Source organism: Pan troglodytes, chromosome 8 (assembly GCF_028858775.2).
Source record: "Pan troglodytes isolate AG18354 chromosome 8, NHGRI_mPanTro3-v2.0_pri, whole genome shotgun sequence".
NCBI lineage: Eukaryota > Metazoa > Chordata > Mammalia > Primates > Hominidae > Pan > Pan troglodytes.
In genome coordinates, this window is record NC_072406.2 from 124,560,608 (window position 1) to 124,584,217 (window position 23,610).

At 39.5% G+C, this 23,610-nt stretch overlaps 1 protein-coding gene across 17 annotated transcripts in view; it reads left to right on the plus strand.

Annotated features, from left to right (window-relative positions):
• VTI1A (vesicle transport through interaction with t-SNAREs 1A) overlaps positions 1–23,610 on the plus strand; it is a 441,715-nt gene that overhangs the window by 1,065 nt on the left and 417,040 nt on the right. For all 17 annotated transcript variants that reach the window (XM_001147118.8, XM_063781189.1, XM_063781188.1 and 14 more), the window contains exons 2-3: positions 12,447–12,505; positions 16,465–16,575. In XM_001147118.8, the coding sequence (XP_001147118.1) occupies positions 12,447–12,505; positions 16,465–16,575 (170 nt within the window). The remainder of the gene's footprint in view (positions 1–12,446; positions 12,506–16,464; positions 16,576–23,610) is intronic.

Genomic DNA, 23,610 nt, shown 5'->3' on the forward strand with positions numbered 1-23,610 from the left:
TCTTGGGGATTTATTGTATAACCCAGTTTTATGTAAAACTTGGTACAAGATAATTTTTCACACTTAAAAATTTCACATCTCCCATCTGGAAATGTTTTTGTTTTTGTGTTTGCTTTTGTGTTTTAGCACATCTTATTTTCTATGCTAGACTGTCAACTATGTGAAGGTGGGAGCTGTGTCTGCTTTCCTTGGCGTTTACTTATTAGGGGCTCAGAAAAATAAGTGAATGAGCAGGTGAATATAAATATGATCTTTTGTAACTTTGGTTTGTAAAATGTTGATTCGGGGATTATCTTTCTCTACAGATTAGAGTAGTTAATTACAGAAAAGTGTTTTACATTTTTGTTTAGTTTTGTTAGGGAAAGTGAACCATCATCTGGCTGCTAGACTTGTCCCTACCCTAGCTCCAGGATACAAAGTGTAGAAAGGGGGATGTGCTCATTAATCTGCGGATTGGTGGGCACTTCACTTGCCCACTTGTCCTGGTACTAGCAATAATTTCTTCCGGACCTAAGTTGTCATTCCTCTTTCCCTTTCCCTACTTCCCCCAAAACTTACGTGTTTATAAGTAATTTTCTTCCCTTATTTCTTTGTTTTTCTTCCCCTCACCTATTTTCTGTTAATAGGGATATTTGCTTGAAGCCAGGATCTCTGAACTTACACCCCACTCATCTCCTGAAGTCCCCAGTTAGTTCTGGAGGAGATGGATGATGTCTTAAAGAGGTTTATGAGTCCAAGTAAGGGAACAAGAGGAGAGAACCAAGGTAGTATATACCACCAAGCTCTGCTGCCTCAGAGATTTTTGTGTCGAAAGTGGCTGATGGCCTCATCTCTTCATGATACATCACCTCGTCTCTTCTCTTCAGTTCTGCTTTTCTCCACTGCCGGAGATCATCTTGATTTTTGTTATTGTTGGAGACTACTTCCTTTGAATTGAGTCCCAGAGCCTCAGAGTATCAGGACTTGTGGTTCCAGTTAAGAGTTTTACTCATTTTTAATTGTAATTGTTTTAGCAGTAGAAACATTTCTTTGGGTTATTAGCTTTTGTATTGGGAAGCTGTTTTACAAGGTAACAAAATCATCCTTGGATGCAAAGTTGTAAATTTCCAAGAAAACAGATCGTGTTAACAATTTTTTTCTTGCCTTTGTATTTTAATGTGACAATTCTTAACACATAGAAGGAAACTTTTTGAATTCAGTACCTTAAAAATAAAACTGGGCAGAGCCCGGTGGCTCATGCCTATAATCCCAAAACTTTGGGAGGCCGAGGCAGACAGATCACCTGAGGTCGGGAGTTTGAGACCAGCCTGGCCAACATGGAGAAACCCTGTCTCAACTAAAAATACAAAACTAGCTGGGCGTGGTGGCACATGCCTGTAACTCCAGCTGCTCAGGAGGCTGAGGCAGGAGAATCGCTTGAATCTGGGAGGTGGAGGTTGCGATGAGCTGAGATTGCGCCATTGCACTCCAGCCTGGGCGACAAGAGCGAAACTCTGTCTCAATAAATAAATAAATTTAAAAAAAAACTATGTCTTTCCTTAGCTGTAGTATTATATAAGGCCCAAACACAGGAGCTTCATTACAATTGAAAGGAGAGTGCATTGCTGGCTCTGGAAAAATGCTTACTGACTTATATTATTGAATAATCATAATTCTTTTTTCTTTATGAGATGGGGTCTTGCTGTATCGCCCACGTTGGAGTGTAATGGCGCAACCTCAGCTCATTGCAACCTCTCCCTCACGGCTCAAGTCTACTCCCACCTCAGCCTCCCAAGTAGCTGGGACTGCTCAAGCCACTGTGCCCGGCTGATTTTTTTTTTTTTTGTAGAGATGGGGTTTTGCCATGTTGCCCAGGCTGGTCTCAAACTCTTGGGCTCACGCAATCTGCCCACTTGGGCCTCCCAAAGTGCTGGGATTACAGGCGTGAGCCACCGCACCTGGCCTAATCATAATTCTTAAAAACGCAGTAGTTGCTCTCTTAATAATGACTTGTGCTTGCCCCTTTTTAAATCTATTTCCAATTGATGTATAGAAAAAGATGAAAAATATATCCATGTAGTTATGAATTTCAGATGTATGTCTGTAGATGAACAGACATTAATATATATAACCATGGCAAAAATAGTTTGATGACAAGTAATTATAATCTCTCTCTCTGGCCATCATTAGCGAGTGCAGTGTTGAGCTAAAAGTGACCCAGAGGAGGTGAACTCTAATTTACTTGAGTTAAGAAGGATAAAAATTGGAGCAAACTTTCCAGCCAAAGCAGTTAATTCCCCCAACATAGTAACTTACTTAAATTCAAGTAGAGTAGGTAGATCTATTGAAATGAACTTTACTCTGTGCTGTGCATGTTACAATGTATTAAAGTATTGCTTCCAAAGAGAACAGAAGAGTGAACATTTAAAAATTTTATTTTAAGAAAGAAATCTGATTACTCTGTGGTATTTTTTAAACAATAAAGAGATTTTGCTCTTAAAGTGTTTGAATCTTAACTAATTTTAGTAATTGAACTGAGATGGGTGAGTTCTTTCTTAATACCCTATGGCACTATATTTGAACATTGTTTTTTTAATTATTGTGGTTCTGTGGGAAAGTAAGGAGAAGGGATGAGCAGAAACTATACAGTTAGTACTTTATTGTGAAGTTCCTTCTCCTCTAGTGATGGGAGTGAATTCTTAAGTGGGGAATGTTTTCCTCTGGTGCAAAGATTCTGTTACACGAAGTAGGCTTCCTGAAGAATTTTAAAGTAGTCTTTTTGCAATTAGTTGCTTACTTTACCATTCACAGAGAGGGAATGATCTGTTGTGAATCCTGTCACTTTATGGCTGTCCTCAGAATTGTACCAAGAAAGTATTACAGCAAAATGATTCAGATTCAGACATGACATCAGATCTGTTTAGAACCCTAGTTCTGCTACTTACTAGATGTGCAGTCATGGACAATTGCTTGGCCTTTCTAGGCCTGTCTCCTCCATCTGTAGAATGGGGGTGAGAGAGTAATAATTTCAACCTTATAATGTAAAAATCAGTGAAATAAAACATGTAACACTCTAGCACCCTTCTTACACAGAGAAAACACGTGATGTACAAGCCATTAATGATATTACTGCTGCTGCTGAAGACAACAGCTGGTAAGATTAGCTAGGACCCCGCTCTTCAGACTTTGTCATGTTAATTGAACTCTTAAATCTTACACTTCAATTCTTGCTTCCTTTCTGTTCCTAGAATAGAATTAGGTAAATTTCTCTTGATGAACACATTTGAAAGGAGGTAAGTGATTAGGGCCTTTTGGATATGAATTTGGAACGGGGCTTTGAACTCAGGATCCCAAGGGGGGCAGTCGGAGGAGAGAAGTGGAAGTGGTGTCGGACAAGGCAGGTGTCCTTTCTGGAAGGAAATGCCTGAGTCTAGTGGATTAGTTATGCCAAGCCCTGGAGGATTGTCTAGACCATCTAGACTTAGCCACGTGTAGATGAAGGCATAAACACACTTCTGTGATTCTCTCTTGCCTTTGCAAGGTGGTTGCAGTGAGATAATTCAGAAAAGTTGGCTTTTGTTCCTGAATATTGTGGTTTGCTTAAAATATATTTGGCTTTAGAGCTGTAATATCTACGTGTAGCTATTGAGCACCTGAAATGTGGCTGTTGCTACATTGTGAAATGATAATATTTTAGATATATGCAATTACGTATTATTGAAATTAAAAACATTATTAAAACTAATTTCACTTGTTTCTCTTAAAAGTTTTTTATTTTTAAAAACTTTAAAAAGTACTGCTACAAGAAAATTTAAAATTGCATGTGTGACTTGCATTATATTTCTGTTGCTCTAGAGGGTTACAGTTGAAGGGATGGTTCCAGTCCTGATTCAGGAACTCACTGCTACAATAGTTTGTTCCTTGTTAGGATTCAGGCTACCTCAAAATCTGCTTCATGAGCTGCTGGGCAAGGTCCAGCTTTTTCAATTGAGCATACAGGGAAGTAATCTTTAGCAGTTACTGATGGCCCAGTTATGTCTCATAAAAAATTTAAGCATTTAGGGCCGGGCGCGGTGGCTCACACTGTAATCTCAGCACTTTGGGAGGCCAAGGCGGGTAGATCATGAGCTCAGGAAATCGAGACCATCCTGGCCAACATGGAGAAACCCCGTCTCTACTAGAAATACAAAAATTAGCTGGGTGTAGTGGCACGTGCCTCTAATCCTAGCTACTCAGGAGTCTGACGCAGGAGAATTACTTGAACCAGGGAGTCAGAGGTTGCAGTGAGCCAAGATTGTGCCACTGCACTCCAGCCTAGTGACACAGTGAGACTCTGTCTCAAAAAAAAAAAAAAAAAATTAAGCTTTTACGGGGTTGTATTCATCTTTGAATAATATACATTCATATAAACAATTGTGTGTGTGTATGCATCTATAGATCTATATATCTGTATGTTGTCTATATATTTGGTCAATTTAGTCAACCTAAGTAATGGCTTCAGTCTTTTGTTTTTGTTTTTTTTTTTAAATAAACTTTTTATTTTAGAACAGTCTGAAATTTACAGAAAAATCACAAAGATATTACGGAGAATCCCATATACCCCATGCCCAGTTTTCTCTGTGATTAACATCATGTTAATATGGTACATTTGTTACAGCTAGTGAGCCCATATTGATACATTATTATTAACTAAAGGTCATACTTTATTCAGATTTCGTTTTGTTTTGTTTGTTGCTTTTTACCTAATGTCCTTTAACTATTCCAGGATCCAATCTGGGATACCGTAAAACATTTAGTACTCATGGATTTTTAGGCCCCTCATGGCTATGACAGTTTCTCAAACTGTCCTTGTTTCTGATGACTTTACAGTTTAGAAGAATACTGGTCAGATATTTTCTAGAAGGTTCCCTCAACTGGGATTTGCTCAATGTTTTTCTCATGATTAGATTGGAGTTCTGGGTTTTGGGGAGGAGGACCACAGAAGTAAAGCATCATTTTCACCACATATCAAGAATACATACTGTCAACATGACTTATCACTACTGATGTTAACCTTTATCACCTGGCTGAGGTAGTGTTTGCCAGGTTTCTCCACTGTAAAGTTACTCTTTCCCTCCCTTTTCCATACTATTTGGAAGAAAATCATATATGCATAGCCTATACTTAAGGTGTGGAGAGTTACACTCTACCTCCTTGAAGCCAAGTAATTACGTGAATTATTTGTAATTCTTTTATGTAAGAGAGATTTATCTATTCATTTATTTACTTATTCAGTCATTTACATCAGTATGGACTCACAGATACCTATTTTATCCTTTGTGTTATATTCCAATACTACTTTATTTTCATGTTGCTCAAATTGTTTTAGCGTTGACCATTGGGAGCCTTTTTTTTAATTTGGCTTCTGTGTCCTTTTGGTATACCCCCATCATTTTGGCTTTTTTCTTTCCTTTTTTTTAAGGACTATATTGCTTTCTGATAGTATAAGATACTCCAGGATCATCTTCTCTATTTCCTGTTTCAGTGCTAGAATCAGCCCTTTCTCTGAGGAATCCTGTTTCCTTTAATTAAAGAAGGGTATTAGAAACCAAGATCTGGACACTAGGTGTGCACATTACTCCTGGGGTGTTGTTGCTTCTGGAACCTCTCAGCTGACAAAGCAAGGAAATTCACATGTATATATTAAGCCATGTATATGAACATATCTACAAGCATTTGCATATGTAATCATTTGTATATATAGTATGTTAAACACAAGTTCATACTAGTATCTCCAGCTCTAATCCATTATCAGATGGATCATTCTGTAATTGCTTTATTTCAACACTGACCATTCTATACCGTGTTACACAGGGTAGCATCAGTAATATACCCATTTAAAAATTATCTGTTCCTCTCTTAGTGGTTTGACCCTACATTTCTAAGTACATACATAATTTCTGCTGCTAGTTTTATTTTAACATATCTACATTGCACAAAGACAGGTACAAGTAACTGAATTCAAGCGAGCCTTGACACTTTCACTTTAATGAGGGTGTTCTGTGCTGATTAAGCACTTCTGTAAATATCAAGAATTATACTATGCAAAGACTTGTTTGTATATCAGCACTAAGAACTTCTATTGAGTAGGAAATGAGAGGCCAAGATGGGAGGATCACTTGAGCCCAGGAGCTCAAGATCAGCCTGGGCAACATAGTGAAGCCCCATCTCTACAAAATAAAATTGAATTTAAAACTAGCTTGGCATAGTGGCATGCACCTGTCATCCCAGCTACTCAGGAGGCTGAGATGGGAGGACCCCTTGAACCCAGGAGTTTGAGGTTACAGCGAGCTATGATCATGCCACTGCACTCTAGCCTGGGTGACAGAGCGAGATCTTGTCTCTAAATGAAAAAGAAAACTAATTAAAAATGTACTGGGTAGGAAAGAAAAGATCATACATACTATGCTAAGACTTATGTGTATGTACATCAGCACTTATCAAGCTTATAGACCAAAAAAAAAAAAAAACAGTAGGAGACTTTGTTTATATATTAAATAGTATATTTTATATAATACATATAGCAGTTATGAGCTCAGTTCAGGACAACAGACCCACCCCATTAGAGTTCCAACTCTGCTATTTATTAGTTGTTGAACTTTCAGGAAATAATTTAGTATCTCTGATCTTATTTAATGGCTTGAGAAAGGGATAGTAATAATACCTCAAAAAGGTTGTTTTAAGGATTGACTATAACAATGTTAAACACAGAGCACCATGTACATTAATGATAGCCCTTAGTTACAAAGGTCTGAATCCTAGGTACATGTTGTTTGAAAGGGGATGTCATTTGGGGTGGGCAGAATGAATCTCTTTTGGGAATTACATGTAAATGTTGCCAGGTTACCAAAACTTCGTGTTGGTAGGTATTTCCAAGGTCATCTAGTTCAGTTCCCTCCCCTCCCCTCCTCCCCTCCCCTCCTCCCCTCCCCTCCCCCCTCCCCTCCCGTCCCCTCCCGTCCCCTCCCCTCCTCCCCTCCCCCCTCCCCTCCCCTCCCCTCCCCCCTCCCCCCTCCCCTCCCCCCTCCCCTCCCCTCCCCTCCCCCCTCCCCTCCCCCCTCCCCTCCCCTCCCCTCCCCTCCTCCCCTCCCCCCTCCCCTCCCCTCCCCTCCCCTCCTCCCCTCCCCCCTCCCCTCCCCTCCCCCCTCCCCTCCCCTCCCCCCTCCCCCCCTCCCCTCCCCTCCTCCCCTCCCCTCCCCTCCCCTCCTCCCCTCCCCTCCTCCCCTCCCCTCCTCCCCTCCCCTCCCCCCCCTCCGCTCCTCCTTCCCTCCTTCCCCCCTTTCCCCCTTCCCCCTTCCCCCTTCCCTTCTTCCCTCCTTCCCTCCTTCCCCCCTTTCCCCCTTCCCCCCTTCCCCCTTCCCTTCTTCCCTCCTTCCCTCTTTCCCTCCTTCCTTCCTCCCTCCCTCCCTCCTTCTCTCCTTCCTTTGTTCCTTTCCTTCCTTTGTTCCTTCCCTTCACTTCCCTTTCCTTCCTTCCTTCCTTCTCTTCTCCCTCCCTTCCTCCCTCCCTCCTTCTCACCTTGCTTTGTTCTTTCCCTCCTTCCTTTGTTCCTTCCCTCCTTCTCCCCTCCCTCCCTTCCTCCCTTCCTCCCTTCCTTCCTTCCTTCCTTCCTTCCTTCCTCATACTTTACCCCTAAATCATCACTTTTAAGATTTGCCTTCTTAAAAACATGAGGAACACTATAAGGACCAATCAAAGAATGTCTCAGTTCCATCATTATTTCTGACAGCACCATCACAAAATGAATTTTATGAAAAAAAAAGATCTAATTGTGTTAACTCCACCTCTATTCCAATTTAATTATTTTTTTCGTGAAGGGAAATTTGTCATTTCAAATGGGAAGATTTGCCCCAGTCCTCACTAAAATGAGCTGTTTTTCCCCCTCAGTTTCTCTGTGAGTAATAAGTATGTTGCTGCGTGCTAAGACTGACTCATTCATTCTGTAAGCACTTAGTGGCCCCTACCATGTACAGCTCTCTATGCTAAATACAGAGTTTGGACACGATTTGTCAAGAGTAGTCTCTGCCTTCAAGGAGCCGGCAATGAGCCTGAAGAGGAAACTGCAGGCCAGGTGCAGTGGCTCACACCTGTAATCCCAGCACTTTGGGAGGCCGAGGCAGGTGGATCACTTGAGGTCAGGAGTTTGAGATGACCCTGACCAACATGGTGAAACCTCATTCTACTAATATAATATAAAAATTAGCTGTGCGTGGTGGCGCATGCCTGTAGTCCTAGCTACTCGGGAGGCTGCAGCAGGAGAACCACTTGAACCTGGGAGGTGGAGGTTGCTGTGAGCCAAGATTGCACCACTGCACTCCAGGCTGGGTGACAAAGTGAGAGTCCATCTCAAAAAAAAAGAGGAAACTGTAGAACCTAATTTTTAATGACCATTGTACCCCCTAGAGCCGAGCATAGAACTCTAGGAATTCAAAGGAAATGAGGTATGTCTCAGGACCTCGCCTAGAAGGATAGGTGGGGTTTGGACAGACAGAAACAAGCAAAGACTATATTATAAGAGGTTGCAATAAATGGATGCAGTGGGCATCTGTTGCGCCCAGCAGCTTTCATTCTATCTACTCAATTTCCTATTGAGGAACTACTTAAACCCCCTTATTCCAGTCTTGATAGAACTGACAGGCTGCCCTGCCCTCTGTAGGTCAAGAGGTGAACATATTACCTAAGCAAGGACATTTATAGAATTTTTGCCAGGAATTTGATCAGAATGAACCAAGGAAAGAGAATAGTTAGAGCCGCTCAAGACTTTGCTTTAGCAGAGACTGTAAGTTCCTATTTCCTTGGTACCCTGAGCTACTCCTCATACTTGTCTTTCCCAAGCTGGGTGGCTCATTTTTGTCCATTGATCCTATGAGCCACCCCACATTATTCTAACAAATTATCTTTTTTGAATTAGTTTAGCCAGAATCACTTCTGTCGCATTCAGCCAAAGAACCCTAAATGGTAGCTTAACAAAGATTTAGAGAAGAAAAAAACAAGATTTGTTTGGGTAGCAATGAACAGTCTGTCTGTAGACTGCATACTAGAAACCTTGTAGTTGGAAATAAAGTTGGAAAGGATGCTCGGCTCTGAAATGTCGAGGACCTTAACTGCTAAGCTCAACTGACCCACCAAAGCCAAATTTTAGGAAGATTAAATGGGAGAGGGGGCAGGGAGACCAAGGTGGTTAGTAGCATAGCTTCTTTTGCAAATTCTTGCTGTGTCCTGCATTATGTAGTTAACTTACTTTCATTTTTTGAAAACTGATTGTGTATGCCAAGCTCATTATAGTGTAGGACTATAAAGATGACTAAGACATGGTTCTTGTCTTCCCAGAGCCTCTAAGCTGAAAGGTTGTTCATGTGAGGGATAAATCATTAGGATTACATAAGAGTTATAGATATTTTATGTACAAGAGGGTGATTAACTCTTATGTTGGGTTAGGAAAGCCTTCAAAGAAGTGATGATTTCTGAAGAGAGTTTTGAATAGAGGTTTGCCAGGTGGGCCTGGTGGAGATGGGCATTGGGATTAAAGGATTGAAGGCCTGGAAATATATCAGCGTTAGAGATAAAGATTTAGGATCATAAATACATAATATGATAGTTTTAAAATGGATGAAATTGCCCAGGGACATAGACGATAGTCAGAAGAAAGGCAAGGACCGAACTCCAAGGAACATCAGCAGTTAAAAGATGGCCTGAAAAATACAATGCCTAACAGAGGACTGTGAGACAGGAGTGAGCCTTCAGGAGAATGACCAGATCAGGGTGCCATGGGAACCAGCAGAGGAGAAAGTTACAGGACGGGAGGAGCAAAGTGTAAGAAACCGCAAGATTAAATAAAAACAGGACCTAAGAATGTCTATTAGTTTGGGCAGAGGAAGGGTTATTAATCTAGTGAGAGTAATTTCAGTGGAATGGTGGGGGCAGGAGTTAGTTTACAGGGAGTGGATGGGAAGATGAGGAAGGGAAACAGAGTCTATACCCTTGCTTTCAAGAAAATTGACTGGTGATGAAAGGAGAGGAATATTAGCAAAGGGGAATACAGGTCAAGGGAGGCTTCTTTCTTTGTTTTGTTTTGCTAATGAGAAAAACTGATGCTTATTAGTCCTGGAGGTCCACGGCATGGACTTTCCTATCAACTGAATACCTTAAAGAGAACAGGATGTTCCTCCTGATACGTAAATACACCATCTCAGTTCTGATCCAAGATAAGCCTGTCTTATTTTGTATTTTTCTCTATCACAAAAATGTAGTCTATTCTAACTGTAACTGTGTGAAGATACTAAAAGGGTTGAAATGTCCCAGAAGCAAATACATTTGGGATCATCTATTAAATATTTAATCTGGCCATATGTAGATTTAACTTTTCAAGGAGGGAAAATCAAGTTGAATTGTAATCCCAAATGCATATTTTTCTTAGGGAGAAATATTGTGAGTACACATAAAACACCTTATGTGACAACTGTTCCCCCTCTGTAGTTTGGGGATAACAAAGGGAAAGGGTTAAGATTAGTAGAATCTACTAATAATCTAATCATTGTTTTAGTGAAATATATATATATATATATATATATATTTTTTTTTTTTTTTTGAGATGGAGTCCCGCACTGTCGCCCGGGCTGGAGTGCAGTGGCGTGATCTTGGCTCACTGCAACCTCCGCCTCCCATGTTCAAGCAATTCTCCTGCCTCAGCCTCCCAAGTAGTTGGGATTACAGGCACCCACCGCCACACCCAGCTAATTTTTTGTATTTTTAGTAGAGACGGGGTTTCACTATGTTTGCCAGGATGGTCTGAAACTTCTGACCCTGTGATCCACCTGTCTAGGCCTCCCAAAGTGCTGAGGTTACAGGCGTGAGCCACAGTGCCCGGCCAGTGAAATAATAATTTCTACTAAAGCTTCCCCACTTAGGATTGGCTGTCCTTCTGAAGGCTGGTCAGCTGGTAGGTGTTGTACCCATTTCAAGCTTCACGACTTTTCTAGTCTGTTGTGTTAGTCAGTCTCATTAGGCTCCCATGTGACATAAACCCAGTTTTAAATAAAGAACAAGAAAGTTGTTGGCTTAAGAAACCAAACTATTATAAAGTCAAGCTTTTATAAAGTCAAGCCATTTCAGTTATTTCAAGCCAGGAACTAACTATATCTCTCTCTCTCTGTCTCTCAGTTGTGTTTCTTTTTGAATGCAGGATTTATTTTCAGCCATTGCATGCTTTCTTTCTTCTTGGAGCTAGACCAATGGATGCTAGCAGCTTCTAGGCTTATTTTTTCGTTATCAGGAGAAAGGAAAAGGCTTTCCCCTTGCTCTAGAACTTTGATTGTTCTCCCTGGTTCATATATGCCTATCCCACCACCCAACTCCCAGATGAATGTGGCCAGAGGATTGAGTTACTAAGATTAGTCCAGCTAGGATTAGATGCCCATCATTTGCCAAGTCACTGTGACTGAAGAAGCAGAGTCTTTATGGAGATAGCATTTTCATTGTCCCGCTTGGTGAGGAAGGAGGCCTTTGAAGAGAGTAGGGGCTGTTGCCTGAGAAGAGAAGCATGCTAGGCAGACAAAAGCTAGAGATGTTCAATACATTTGGTTTGCACAAAACTTAACTAGGGTATGTGAACAAATAGGCTGACTGGCTGGAATGAGGGTATGGGAAAGCTTTCTGAAATTGTCTGCCAGGAAATGTCTCTCCTAGAGAAGGGAATTACAGTTGGGTTATAACTTGATTGTATTAGAAAAACAAACCACATACAGAGACTTAGCACTTTATAATATTAAAGTAATTTCACTTGCATCAAGCTTATTGGAGCTAAAAGTAATCCAGTAGATATTTTTTATTTCCATTTTAGAGAGTACAGAGTGAGTCTCAGAAAAAAAGAGAAAAATTTCTTGCCCAGGATCCCATAACCATTGAGTGAGATAGTAGCTTTCAGTTTGGAATCAGTAGTCCTAACTTCAAATATTTATTCCATTACACCTGATTCTCCATGCTACTGAAAGTACAATTTTTTAAAGGATTGTTTTTGCCCAGTTTTAGGAAGCGTTTTTGTATATAACTTTTAAATTGTATTAACAAATCAGTTATTCCCAATTTATTAAAGTTATGACTTCACAGATCCCTTAGGCCAGCACAAATCTGCTCTTGTTGACTTAGTCTCTCCTAAAGGGCAACATAATTTTTAGTCTCTCTTAAAAATATGTCTCTTTTAAAAATGTTATCTCTTAATAATTAGGTACTCTATCAGATTATATGTTTCTAGATAGCCTAGAATCAATGGCTTAAAGGGTTTCGAACCCACCGAAGAATGATATGCTCTTTTACCTTATGTTCTGTAATCTGATTGACCACAACGGAGAAAGGCATATAAAAATTGAAGTTTTAAAATATTAAATTTATTTGTATCTTTAGCAATTTCTTGGTATTATTGTTTGTTTCAGATGAAAAGAAACAGATGGTTGCAAATGTGGAGAAACAGCTTGAAGAAGCGAAAGAACTGGTATGTACAGACAGTAATGTATTTTAACACACAGCCAGAGCCGTTTAAGCTAATGTCTTCCTCTAGCCTGTTTTATACATTGTGGAAATGTGAAGCATTGCTGATTAGCATTTTATAATTCAGAATTTGTCAATTTTTAAATTGAAGAGATTTTAGTAGCTTCTTGGGATTTTATTCTTCTTAGCAAAGGTGATTCATTAAATATCTATCTCTAATTTTTATTCCATCATAATACGTTTCTTAACAGCTGTAAATAGCTAATGCTGGATAAAGGCATACTGGGTACCAGACATTGGATTAAAAATACTACTTGCTTTATAATATTTAATTTTCTCAATAACCATGTGAGACAATATTATTTGTCAAAAATGATAAAGGGTCTGATATTTTCTGCTATTTGCAAACTCTCAAGTGACTCACTTGCTTGCTACAGTTTCATAGATGACTATGTCTCATGTCTTCTCTAAGACATGAGACTCCTAGGTCAGAGACAAAAGATTTTTATTACCCACAACAATAGCAGTTGCCTGTGTTTCAGGCTGGTTGCATCAGTTCCTGAGTCTGAATTCCCACAGTGGTGATGCAGGCAGGCCTAGATGTATGCTTACAACAGCATTAGAATACCTTAGAGGAATAGAACGAGAGCCTAGAAAACGTGCCACTTTCTAGCAGCCTATAAGCAAGGCTGTTGTTTGTCCCAGGGGGACACATTATTTCCTCTCCCTGAGCTCCCCGCAAACCCAATCCTGAAAAATGGCTCAGACAGAGTCCTCAGGACCTTGTATTCTTGGCAGACCAGGCAAGACATGTAGCAGCATGAGAGAACCTTGGCCAAGTGATTCTCAACACTGTTACTACTCCCATTTTGTGGATGGGGAGACTGAGACTTAGAAAGATAAAGTAACTTGTTGGAGGTCCCAAATCCTGTTAAGTGATAGAGTAAATATTTGTTCCTAGTTTGCTAAACTCAGAGCTCTGGTTCATCTACTACTTTTTTATATAAATACATCAGTAAAACATGGAGCAAAAAAGGACTAAAAGTATTGTGTCTTAATTTGGGGTTTTAAAAGCTAACTACTACAAGCATGACTCAACTTGTTACTATGCATTGTGGCCCTATGAGTGTGTTGCTTTTCTATTTTATTTTATTTTTGATATAAAGTCTCACTCTATCACCCAGGCTGGAGTACAGTGGCACAATCTCGGCTCACTGCAACCTCTGCCTCTTGGGCTCAAGCGATTCTCATGCCTCAGTGCTCCAAGTAGCTGGGATTACAGAGCAATACCACACTTGGCTAATTTGTTTGTTTGTTTGTAGAGAGGGAGTTTTGTCATGTTAGCCAGGCTGGTCTTGAACTCGTGCCCTCAAGTGATCTGCCCGCCTTGGCCTCCCAAAGTGCTGGGATTACAGGCATGCACCACCATGCCTGGCTAATTTTGTATTTTCAGTAGAGACAGGGTTTCACCATGTTAGTCAGGCTGGTCTTGAACTCCTGACCGCAGGTGATCCATCCACCTTGGCCTCCCAAAGTGCTGGGATTACAGGCCTGAGCCACTGTGCCCAGCCGATACTGCCCTTTTGATGAGGACCTTGGGAGAAAAACTCTTTTGATTTGACTATTGGGATTAATTGTGTTTCTGCTGACCATCTGATTTGTATTAGTCTCTTGGACACTACACATCTTGCAATGATCTTTTCTCCCACTCTGCACTGGCCACATAAATGTTGTGACAACATGGAACAAGTGCACATTAGCCTCATTCTTGGTTTCATTTTAAGTGCTTGTTGTGTATTTCCTTTTTCTGTCTTACCTACTTTTAATTTAGTTTTAAATATCCATATAAAATATCTTCAACAAAAATATACTTAAGGCTCAGATTTTGGCTTGCAAGTATTTTTGCTGTTATTTTTCCAGATGATCCTGTTTACCTTGTTAGAACTAAATAATTGATGATCTCAGAGAGTTATTTTAAATAATTTTCTTGCTAAGTAATGATTTTATTTATTGGTGCTTCTCATTTATGTTGAGACATAATCATTTAAACTATCACTGTTTAAATCAAGGCTAATTAAAGTTATCTTTTTTCTTTATAATAAATTGAAGCCTATTAATTGAAAGGTGATTGTGTGGTTTATCTGTATGCTACTATAGTTATTCAGTCGCTAACACTAAATACAGGTTTTATTAGTGATAAGCTGGTAGGGTTCCAGAAGGAACTTATTAGAAAGCTTTAAAAGGTAAACTACATGGCAGCATTTTTGCATGTGATTTTATCAGACATGGCCTGGGCCAATTTGTTGTTGTTACTGGTATTTATTTATTTATTTATTTATTTATTTATTTATTTATTTATTGAGACGGAGTCTCACTCCATCGCCCAGGCTGGAGTGCAGTGGCACGATCTCAGCTCACTGCAACCTCTACCTCCCCAGTTCAAGCAATTGTCCTCTCTCAGCCTCCCGAGTAGCTGGGACTACAGGCACCCGCCACCACACCCAGCTAATTTTTGTATTTTTAGTAGAGACGGGATTTCACCTTGTTGGTCAGGCTAGTCTCAAACTCCTGACCTCAGGTGATCTACCTGCCTCGGCCTCCCGAAGTCCTGGGATTACAGGGGTGAGCCACTGCGCCTGGCCTGGTTTTTATTTTTTAATGGCAACTACAAGTAAGCCACTTCTGCTATCTTGTATAGTGCTTGCTGTATCTTCTTCATCACTTGCAATCATCGTTACTAGAGTTAATTTTAATCTAGCAATTATCAAGTAAGAGACACTGTTCTAAGTACATTATAAGAATTGCCTCATTTAGTTTTCACAGCTGCTCTGTGAAAAAGGCACTATTTTGTAAGTGAGAAAACTAAGGCACAGAGACATTAAGAAACCTGTTCAAGATTCCAGGACTAATAAGTAGTAGAGCCTATGATGTCAACGTAAGAGTCTGGCTTCAAAGCCTATGCCTAAACCATTATAGTATTTCTGCATTGCTGCCGATTAAACTCTTCTGTGTTGTATCCAAAGTGTTATCTGATAGCAGGTTGTTAAAAAAAAAAAAGCGCCTTGCTGTGATTTCATTAAGCTATATGTAATTTAGCATATTACTGTATCCATTTAATGCCGTATAAATATGGTTATAAAGTATCGGGAGTTAGGATGAAGGTAAAGATCACATGTTGGTTGGTATGCAATTTTCCTAATTACAAAACACCTGCCAGAATAAATATCACCAAATAAGGCTTGGCTGATGTTTCATGGATTACCCATGGGAAATAATAGCTTACTTTATCTTCCCATAGTTGTGGAGGTTAATGGTCAGAAGACAAGACCCGGTTGGATTGAATGATGGGCTATTCCAAGTATATTGAAATCAAATTATTAATAACGTTTGGGTTAATATGTATCTTTTATTTTATTTTATTTTATTTTTGAGATGGAGTCTTGCTCTCTCACCTAGACTGGAAGGAGTGCAGTGGTGCAATCTCAGCTCACTGCAAACTCTGCCTCCCAGGTTCAAGCTATTCTCCTGCCTCAGCCTTCTGAGTAGCTGGGATTATAGGTGCCCACCACCACGCCCAGCTAATTTGGTATTTTTAGTAGAGATGGGGTTTCGCCATGTTGCCCAAGCTGTTCTCAAACTCCTGACCTCAAGTGATCCACCCACCTTGGCCTCCCAAAGTGTTGGGATGACAGGCGTGAGCCACGGCGCCTGGCCAAATGTGTATGTTTTAACAAAGCATGTACTTGAGCACAGTGTGTGTCACTTGGCAAGTACTCAGAATTGTTGAACTAAAGAAAAATTAAGTGTAAAAGTAGTTTCAGTGTTATTTGATCATTCAGCACCCTGAACCTGGTGCCTCAACTACAAAATGAGGAACTGGAATTAGATCCTTTCAGCCGTAAACATTTGTTCAAATAAGAGTAACAGTGTGGTTTAAATCACATTTTTCTTTCCCTCTTCTAGCTTGAACAGATGGATTTGGAAGTCCGAGAGATACCACCCCAAAGTCGAGGGATGTACAGCAACAGAATGAGAAGCTACAAACAAGAAATGGGAAAACTCGAAACAGATTTTGTGAGTCAAATTCGACCCTTTGTCATATTTACTTTTTTAAAAAATGTTTCCTCCTCATGCCTCAGTCAGCATGAAATGCACAGTCTTTTGGGCTCATGTAGAAGACAAGTAACAGCTTTCATTCTTTATGAGTTAGGGATCTAAAAAATGGTTATAGAGATAGCTAATGGTGGAATTTAAGGTATGTTGGATTAATGATTCACAAATAGATCCAAATCATGCGGCCCTTTGAGTCTGAATGGTATTTACTGATACTTAACATTTATTAAAATTTTGAAACTCAGTTTCTGGCCTTTCAGGGTTTGGAGCCTTTAAGAGGCAGCCTGTACATTTGCAGCTTCTGGACTTCAGGGGCTCATAGTCTCCTGAAAGCATATCTGTATTTTTGGATGCATGTTTCCATGTGTATTTTTTCCTGGGATAAACTCCATAGACTTTATTAGATTCTTAATAGGATGTATCATACCCTTCCCCCAAAAGATAAAAGAAACCACTTTCAATTGACAGTTTATATGTGATCCTTTTTATTAATTGTGCATGAGAATATGTAGCTGTCTCTTCCTATATATCTGGCTTTCAACTGTATCTGCTTTATAGCAAATTTAAGAATATAAATGTAAAGACATAATGTTAAAGTTGTTAGTAATTAGAAATTAATAGGAGTAGAAAAGATACAGCTGAGTAATTCCACTCCTGAGTATATGTCCAAAAACAAATTGAAAGCAGAGTCTCGGAGAGAGATCTGCACATCCATATTCATAGCAGCATTTTCACAATAGCAGAGAGGTGGAAGCAACCTAAGCATCCATTGTTAAATAAATGGATACACAAAATGTGGTATCCACACAATGGAATATTATTCAGCCTTAAAAAAGAAAGGAAATTCTGTCACATGCAACAACTTGAATGAACCTCGAAGACATTATGCTATGTGAAATAAGTCACTCACAAAGACAAATACTACATAATTCCACTGATATGAGGTATCTAGAGTAGTCAGATTCATAGAAACAGAAAGTAGAATGGTAGTTACCAGGGACTTGAGGGGAGGGAGAAATGGAGAGTTGTTTCATGGGCAAAGAGTTTCAGTTTTGCCAGACTGAAACTTACAAAAATTTCTGGAGATTGGTTACTCAACAATGTGAATATATTTAACACCACTGAACCATACACTTAAAAATGGTTAAAATGGTAAATTTTATGTTATGTGATTTTACTGCAATTAAAAATAAAAAGATACAGATAAAAAGTATTTTAAAAACCCTGCTAATGATAAAAGAACAAAGAAGTTAACACAACAACTAACTGTTCTTATAGGCTGGCACAGGAAATTAGGTTTTCAGCAAATTAATGAAATTTCATATGACTCACGTTAAAAAATAAAAAGATACAGGCGAGGAAAGATCTGAGCCTTACCTATGAGCAACAGAAGTCATGTGTTGGGTGATAAATCAGCTGTATTTCTGAATCTGGGGCCCAAATTCACAAGGAAAGTCAAGAATGTTTAAGGATCTTTCTGCCTCAGTTCTTGCCTTAGGTGTTTTGCTTTTGGAGGGTACAGCTTCTAGGCTACCGTATACCTTTCCACTGTAAGACCAACATCAATGGACCTGGTAGAAATCCCTCCTATAGTCTGAAAATAGGGTGATTTGCAGTTATGCATGCTTGTTTTGTATTTGAATGGCTACTATCTTGATAAGTTGAGGTGGATCACATCAATAACTCTGATGCCTTTTAGACTGGGCTCCTATTAATTAAAAAAAATTAAAACTCATTATGGGCCCAAATTGATAAAATAAATATATATGCCTAAGTATGTGCCCTGTACTAGGTAACATTTTCTCCAACTGCTTTGTGAAAGGCTAGTTTTTCTCAGTAAAAATATGAAATATAGTGAGAAAATTGGATTAAGAACTTGACAACTCAAATTTATACTGAGAAAATTCTACCTGAAGTTAAAGTTTCAATATAAATGATGAAAGCAAAATAACATATTTATAAAGATTATTTTAGCTTGCTTACCTCATTTTTAATGGAACTCTTTTCTGAAGATTTTTCTTATGGGTTCTAGAAAAACAAAGGGTATGAATTTGCTAGGGCTGCGACAACAAAGTACCACAGACTGGGTGGCTTAAACTACAGAAATTTGTTTTCTCACAATTCTGGAAACTGGAAGTTGGAGTTCAAGGTGTTGGCAGGTGTGGTTCCTTTTGAGGCCTCTCTCCTTGATCTTTAGATGGCTTCTCCCCATGTCTTCATATGTCTTCCCTCTTCACGTTTCCATGTCCCAATTTCCTCATATAAGACATCAGTCGTATTGAATTAAGGCCCACACGAATGACATCATTGTAATGTAATCACCTCTTTGAAGACCCTATCTCTGGACAGTCACATTCTCAGTATGGGAATCAAGACTTCAGCATATGAATTTAGAAGAGACACAATTCAGTTCATAATGTTTAGGTCAGTTTTAATCTTTTATTCTTAATTTTTTTTTCAGAAATTAAATTATTTCTGTGGCTTATAAGTCAGCTAACCCAACCTTTAGTCTTTTTTGTTTCCCAAAGAGTACAATACTGGGTAAAGTCCTTTAGGTATTTGGAAATTGTATACTTGGATAAGTGTTCCTTTCTGGGCTATATTTTCTATTATAAAGAAAAATGGAACCAACAACTATGAAACTAAAAATTTATTCTCTAGGCCAGGGATGTCCAATTTTTTAGCTTACCTGGGCCACATTGGAAGAAGAATGGTCTTGGGCTACACATAAAATATCCTAACACTGATGATAGCTGATGAGCTAAAAAAAAAAATAGCAAAAAACCTCATAATATTTTAAGAAAGTTTATTAATTTGTGTTGGGCTGCAAAAAGCCATCCTGGGCTGCCTGCAGCCTGCTGGCCATGGGTTGGACTAGCTTAATATAGGCTATCATTAACAATTCATGTATTTATATGTATATTTGCTACCACAGCTTTCTTCTACCATGTTAGGAAACATCTTTCACCACCACTACTTCTATTGAATAGGGATTTACAGTTTGTAAATTACTTTAACATACATTATTTCATTTCATTGTGTGAAGAATAGACAGAGCAGATATGGATTACTATCCTCATTTACACATGATAGAACAAAGAGGCTTAGATTAATTATAGATTTCATTCAACAAGAGTTTCTTGAGTACTATGGTGTGTCAGGCACTGTCCGAGGTGCTAGAATGCAGCAGTGGTGAACAAGATAAAGTTCTACTTGTCATATAGTTTAAATTATAGTGGGGGAAAAAATCTAGTGGGAAAGACAACAAACAAATACATACACATTATAATTTCAGGTAGAGATACATTATGTAAAGTGAATAAATGAATAGAGAGTGACCAGCAGGGTGATTGTGGCCATTTGTGCTTGGGTGTTCTCTACAGTTGAAGAGAGAGGAAGAAACGTGTGTGTGCTTGCAGAGAAAGCAGAGGAAAGATCTGTGAGGGCATTGTAGGCCGTGGTAAAGACCTTGGCTTTTACTCTGGGTTGCAGAAAGGCCACCGGAGGACTTTGAGAAGTGAACGGTCCTTCGACTCCTGTTTTACAGCTTTGTTCATTTTACTACACCATCTCACATGATATATTTGAATAGAGTGTAGAAAATACTGACATAACTCCCTTGTTTTAATTATTATTTCTTTTATAGATCTAATCTTTTTTTTAAATGAATGGAGAATATTTAAAGATACTTGATAACTTTCGTATGCTGACATACCATACCTAGAAATACTGAATTTCCAGAAAGGCTAGCAGAGATGGTTCTTCAGCTCTGTGTTTATTGCAGTTGAAGCCGTTCTTCTGTTCCACTTGTAATAGCAAGACTTCAGGGGAGCATTTATGCCCATGGGGAGGGGCAGAGGACAACTCAATACTGTTTTCTTTGACTCGTTTGTCTACTTGCTTGCTTTCCCCAGCCGTTCCTTCTCCTCTGCCTACCCTTTGGATGCCTGGATCCTTCAGGCTTCCTCAGTACTTACTCCCATAACCTCCTCTGTGTGTTATCATCTTTCCTGTTCCTTCCATGGCTGCGTCTATACTGACTGGTATTTGTAGCCCAGACCTCTTGGTAGTTCTGGGTTTATATTTCTTACTATTTATCCCAGAGTCTTTTAAACACACTCAGATTCAACAAGTACTGGTTACTTCAGAGTTATCGTTAATTTTTCAACCTTGTACATCCACTGGGTCACTGAGAATTAGCAGATCTACCACCTAAATATCTCTACTACTGAAAGCCTTCATGGTTTCTCTATCTGGATAATTGTAGTACTATTTCCTGATTCTGTTCTTCTGTCATTCAAAACCCTCTACACCATTCCATAATTAGCTTTTGAATACACTGATCTGTATATGTCATGCCATTACACAAAATCCCAGAGTCCTCATTGCCTGCTGAATAAAATCCAGGTCAATTTCTAGGTATTCTGTCCTGTTCCATTGCTTCTTCACGTGTCTAATAATTTTATTATAGTATACTTGCTGTTATGGCCTCTATGTTGTTATAAAGCCTAGATTTTATTATTATTTTTTAGAACAGCACAGCTCAACCTTTTTTTTCATTATCACTTCTCCAAGGATACTTTTTAGACATGTTTTTCCTAATCGTCCCACTCCTTCCCCTATTAAATTTTAATACCACTGATATTCTGTATCTGTACATCTGTTCATGTACTATGGCTCCTTGGAGGGCGACACATCTTTGTAATATCTTAAGATTCATCATACTCCCAAGAACTAATTTTTGCCTCTGTGGACATGATATTGCTCCTGTTGACAATGCATGCTTTAGACAATGTGAGGCTTTATTCAGGCAGTTAGATAATTTACTGGCAAATCAGATTGGTCCTTTCAGAGTTTATTGTTAGACTTTGTTAGAACACATTTTGAGTAGCCCTACTTTTATGATTTGGCCTTTCTTGGGTTCCTTTTGAATGACTGTAGTGTTTAGTAAGTGCTCTCTCGCCTATGTTTGTTTGGAATTCCATCTCTCTGCCCTGGGCAACCTCTAAAATATCCATTCAATCCATTACTCCCCAGTAGCTGTTCTCTGTGAGACCTCGTGGGGTCCCATCCTCTACATATGCAAGTTCATTTTCAGCCAAAGACTTAGGGGACCACTTTCTCGATTTCTGGAGCTCCTTCTCTTTGTGGCTGCTTCTCACCATTACCCTGCTATGTTTGATGATGCATCCCAGCAGTCCTAACTCCAGTGTCTGCCTCCTAAGTTCAGTGACTTGCTGCACTCCCTGTGGGCTCCCCCTCCGTGTGCTGCAATTGGGAAAGTGCCTCCAGGCTGAGAGCCATGCGGGGCTCATTTCACATGTTTTTCTTCTTTAAGGAATTACGCTCCTCCACTGCTTGTTGTCCAACTTTGGAAAATAATTGATTCATCCATTTTGTCCATGTTCACAGTTGTGTAGAACAGGAGGGTTTGTCTTGTACCAATTACCCCACCATGGCAGGAAGTGAAAGTTCAGTGTAGATTTAATGTTTCTTAATTCCTTAACAGATAATTTTATATAGCAGAGAATGAAAAATAATAGTCTGCTGTTTACTGTTGAAACTTTGCCTCTCAAGGGTTGAGTCGAAGTATGCTAAAATGAATTGACACTGGACAGATTAATGGGAAAAACCAAACAAAATGTATTGTGTGCGTAAGTACAGGGGCCACACGCAAAGTAAGAGACTCAAAGTAGGGCCACATAACTGAAGCTTTTATACTGTAGTGCAGAAAAGCATAGAGATTTGGAGTGTGGGAACAGGTTATCAGAGCAAGAAGGGAGGAAGGCAAGCAAAGGTTGTCTTGGCTCTGCTGTTGGAGCCTTGCAGGCAGCAGCCCCCTGGAAGAATGGATGGGAGCCTGTGGAAAAGCTTCCTCTGTTACCTTTAAAAGTGCTGGGTGCAGTGATTCATGCCTGTAATCCCAGCACTTTGGGAGGCCGAGGCAGGCGGATCACTTGAGGTCAGGAGTTCACATACCAATGTTCACATACCAGCCTGGCCAACATGGTGAAACTCCATCTCTACTAAAATTACAAAAATTAGCCAGGCATGGTGGCGCACACTTGTAATCCCAGCTACTTGGGAGGCCGAGGCCTCCCTTGAACCCAGGAGGCCGAAGTTGCAGTGAGCTGAGATCGCACCACTAAACTCCGGCCTGGGCAACAGAGCGAGAGACTCAGTGTCAAAAAATAAAATAAAATAAAAAAGCATCAGACTTTCAGTCTCCCTTTCCTGTGAGTTCATCTTTCCAAGATCTGGGTAAAGCCAATACGGGTCAGGGTGGGGGCGCTCAGAGAAAGCCTGTTTTGCATTTGCTGTTTACTTAACTAATATTGATTTCCTCTACAAATGCAAATCTCCAGCTTTTCAGAGCCATTTTTGTGTTTGTAGCCCTTCTGAATAGCTATCTCAAAAATACACCAAAGAAGTATATTTTGGGTTGGCATATTTTGGTTTTCTTCATTACGGTGGCTTATCATAGAATATAATTTGTAGCTGACTAAATACCTGTTTAAAGGATTTTAAAATTCATGCAGTAATTTGCAGTCAGCATCGTGTGTGTGGGAGGGTGTTAAGGAAAGTTAGTGGTCATACTTACGTGCCCATTTATACTGTTACCATTCCTGATTATTCTGTTCACTTACCTAATTTCATTCTTACTGATTTTTTTTTTTTTTTTTTTTGCTTCTTACAGCCTATAATTGTTCATTTTTGGCTTCTTGTGTAGCCTCAAAGGAAGTTAGGAATATTAGGTTCAGAAGAGGTCAAATCTAATCACCTTATGTTTTAGATGAAGAAATGGAGGACTGAGGAGACCAAATGACTTACTCTAAAGTCACACTGCTTTCTGGAGCCAGAATCAGAATCGAGTAACTAAGCACCCGTTTTAATGTTCTCTTCACAAACCTTTGCAACCTGCCCGCCTTTGAGTTTCCATAAAAATGTATTTAATAGTCTGTTTAGGTATTTGAAAACAACTTTAAAAAAAAAATT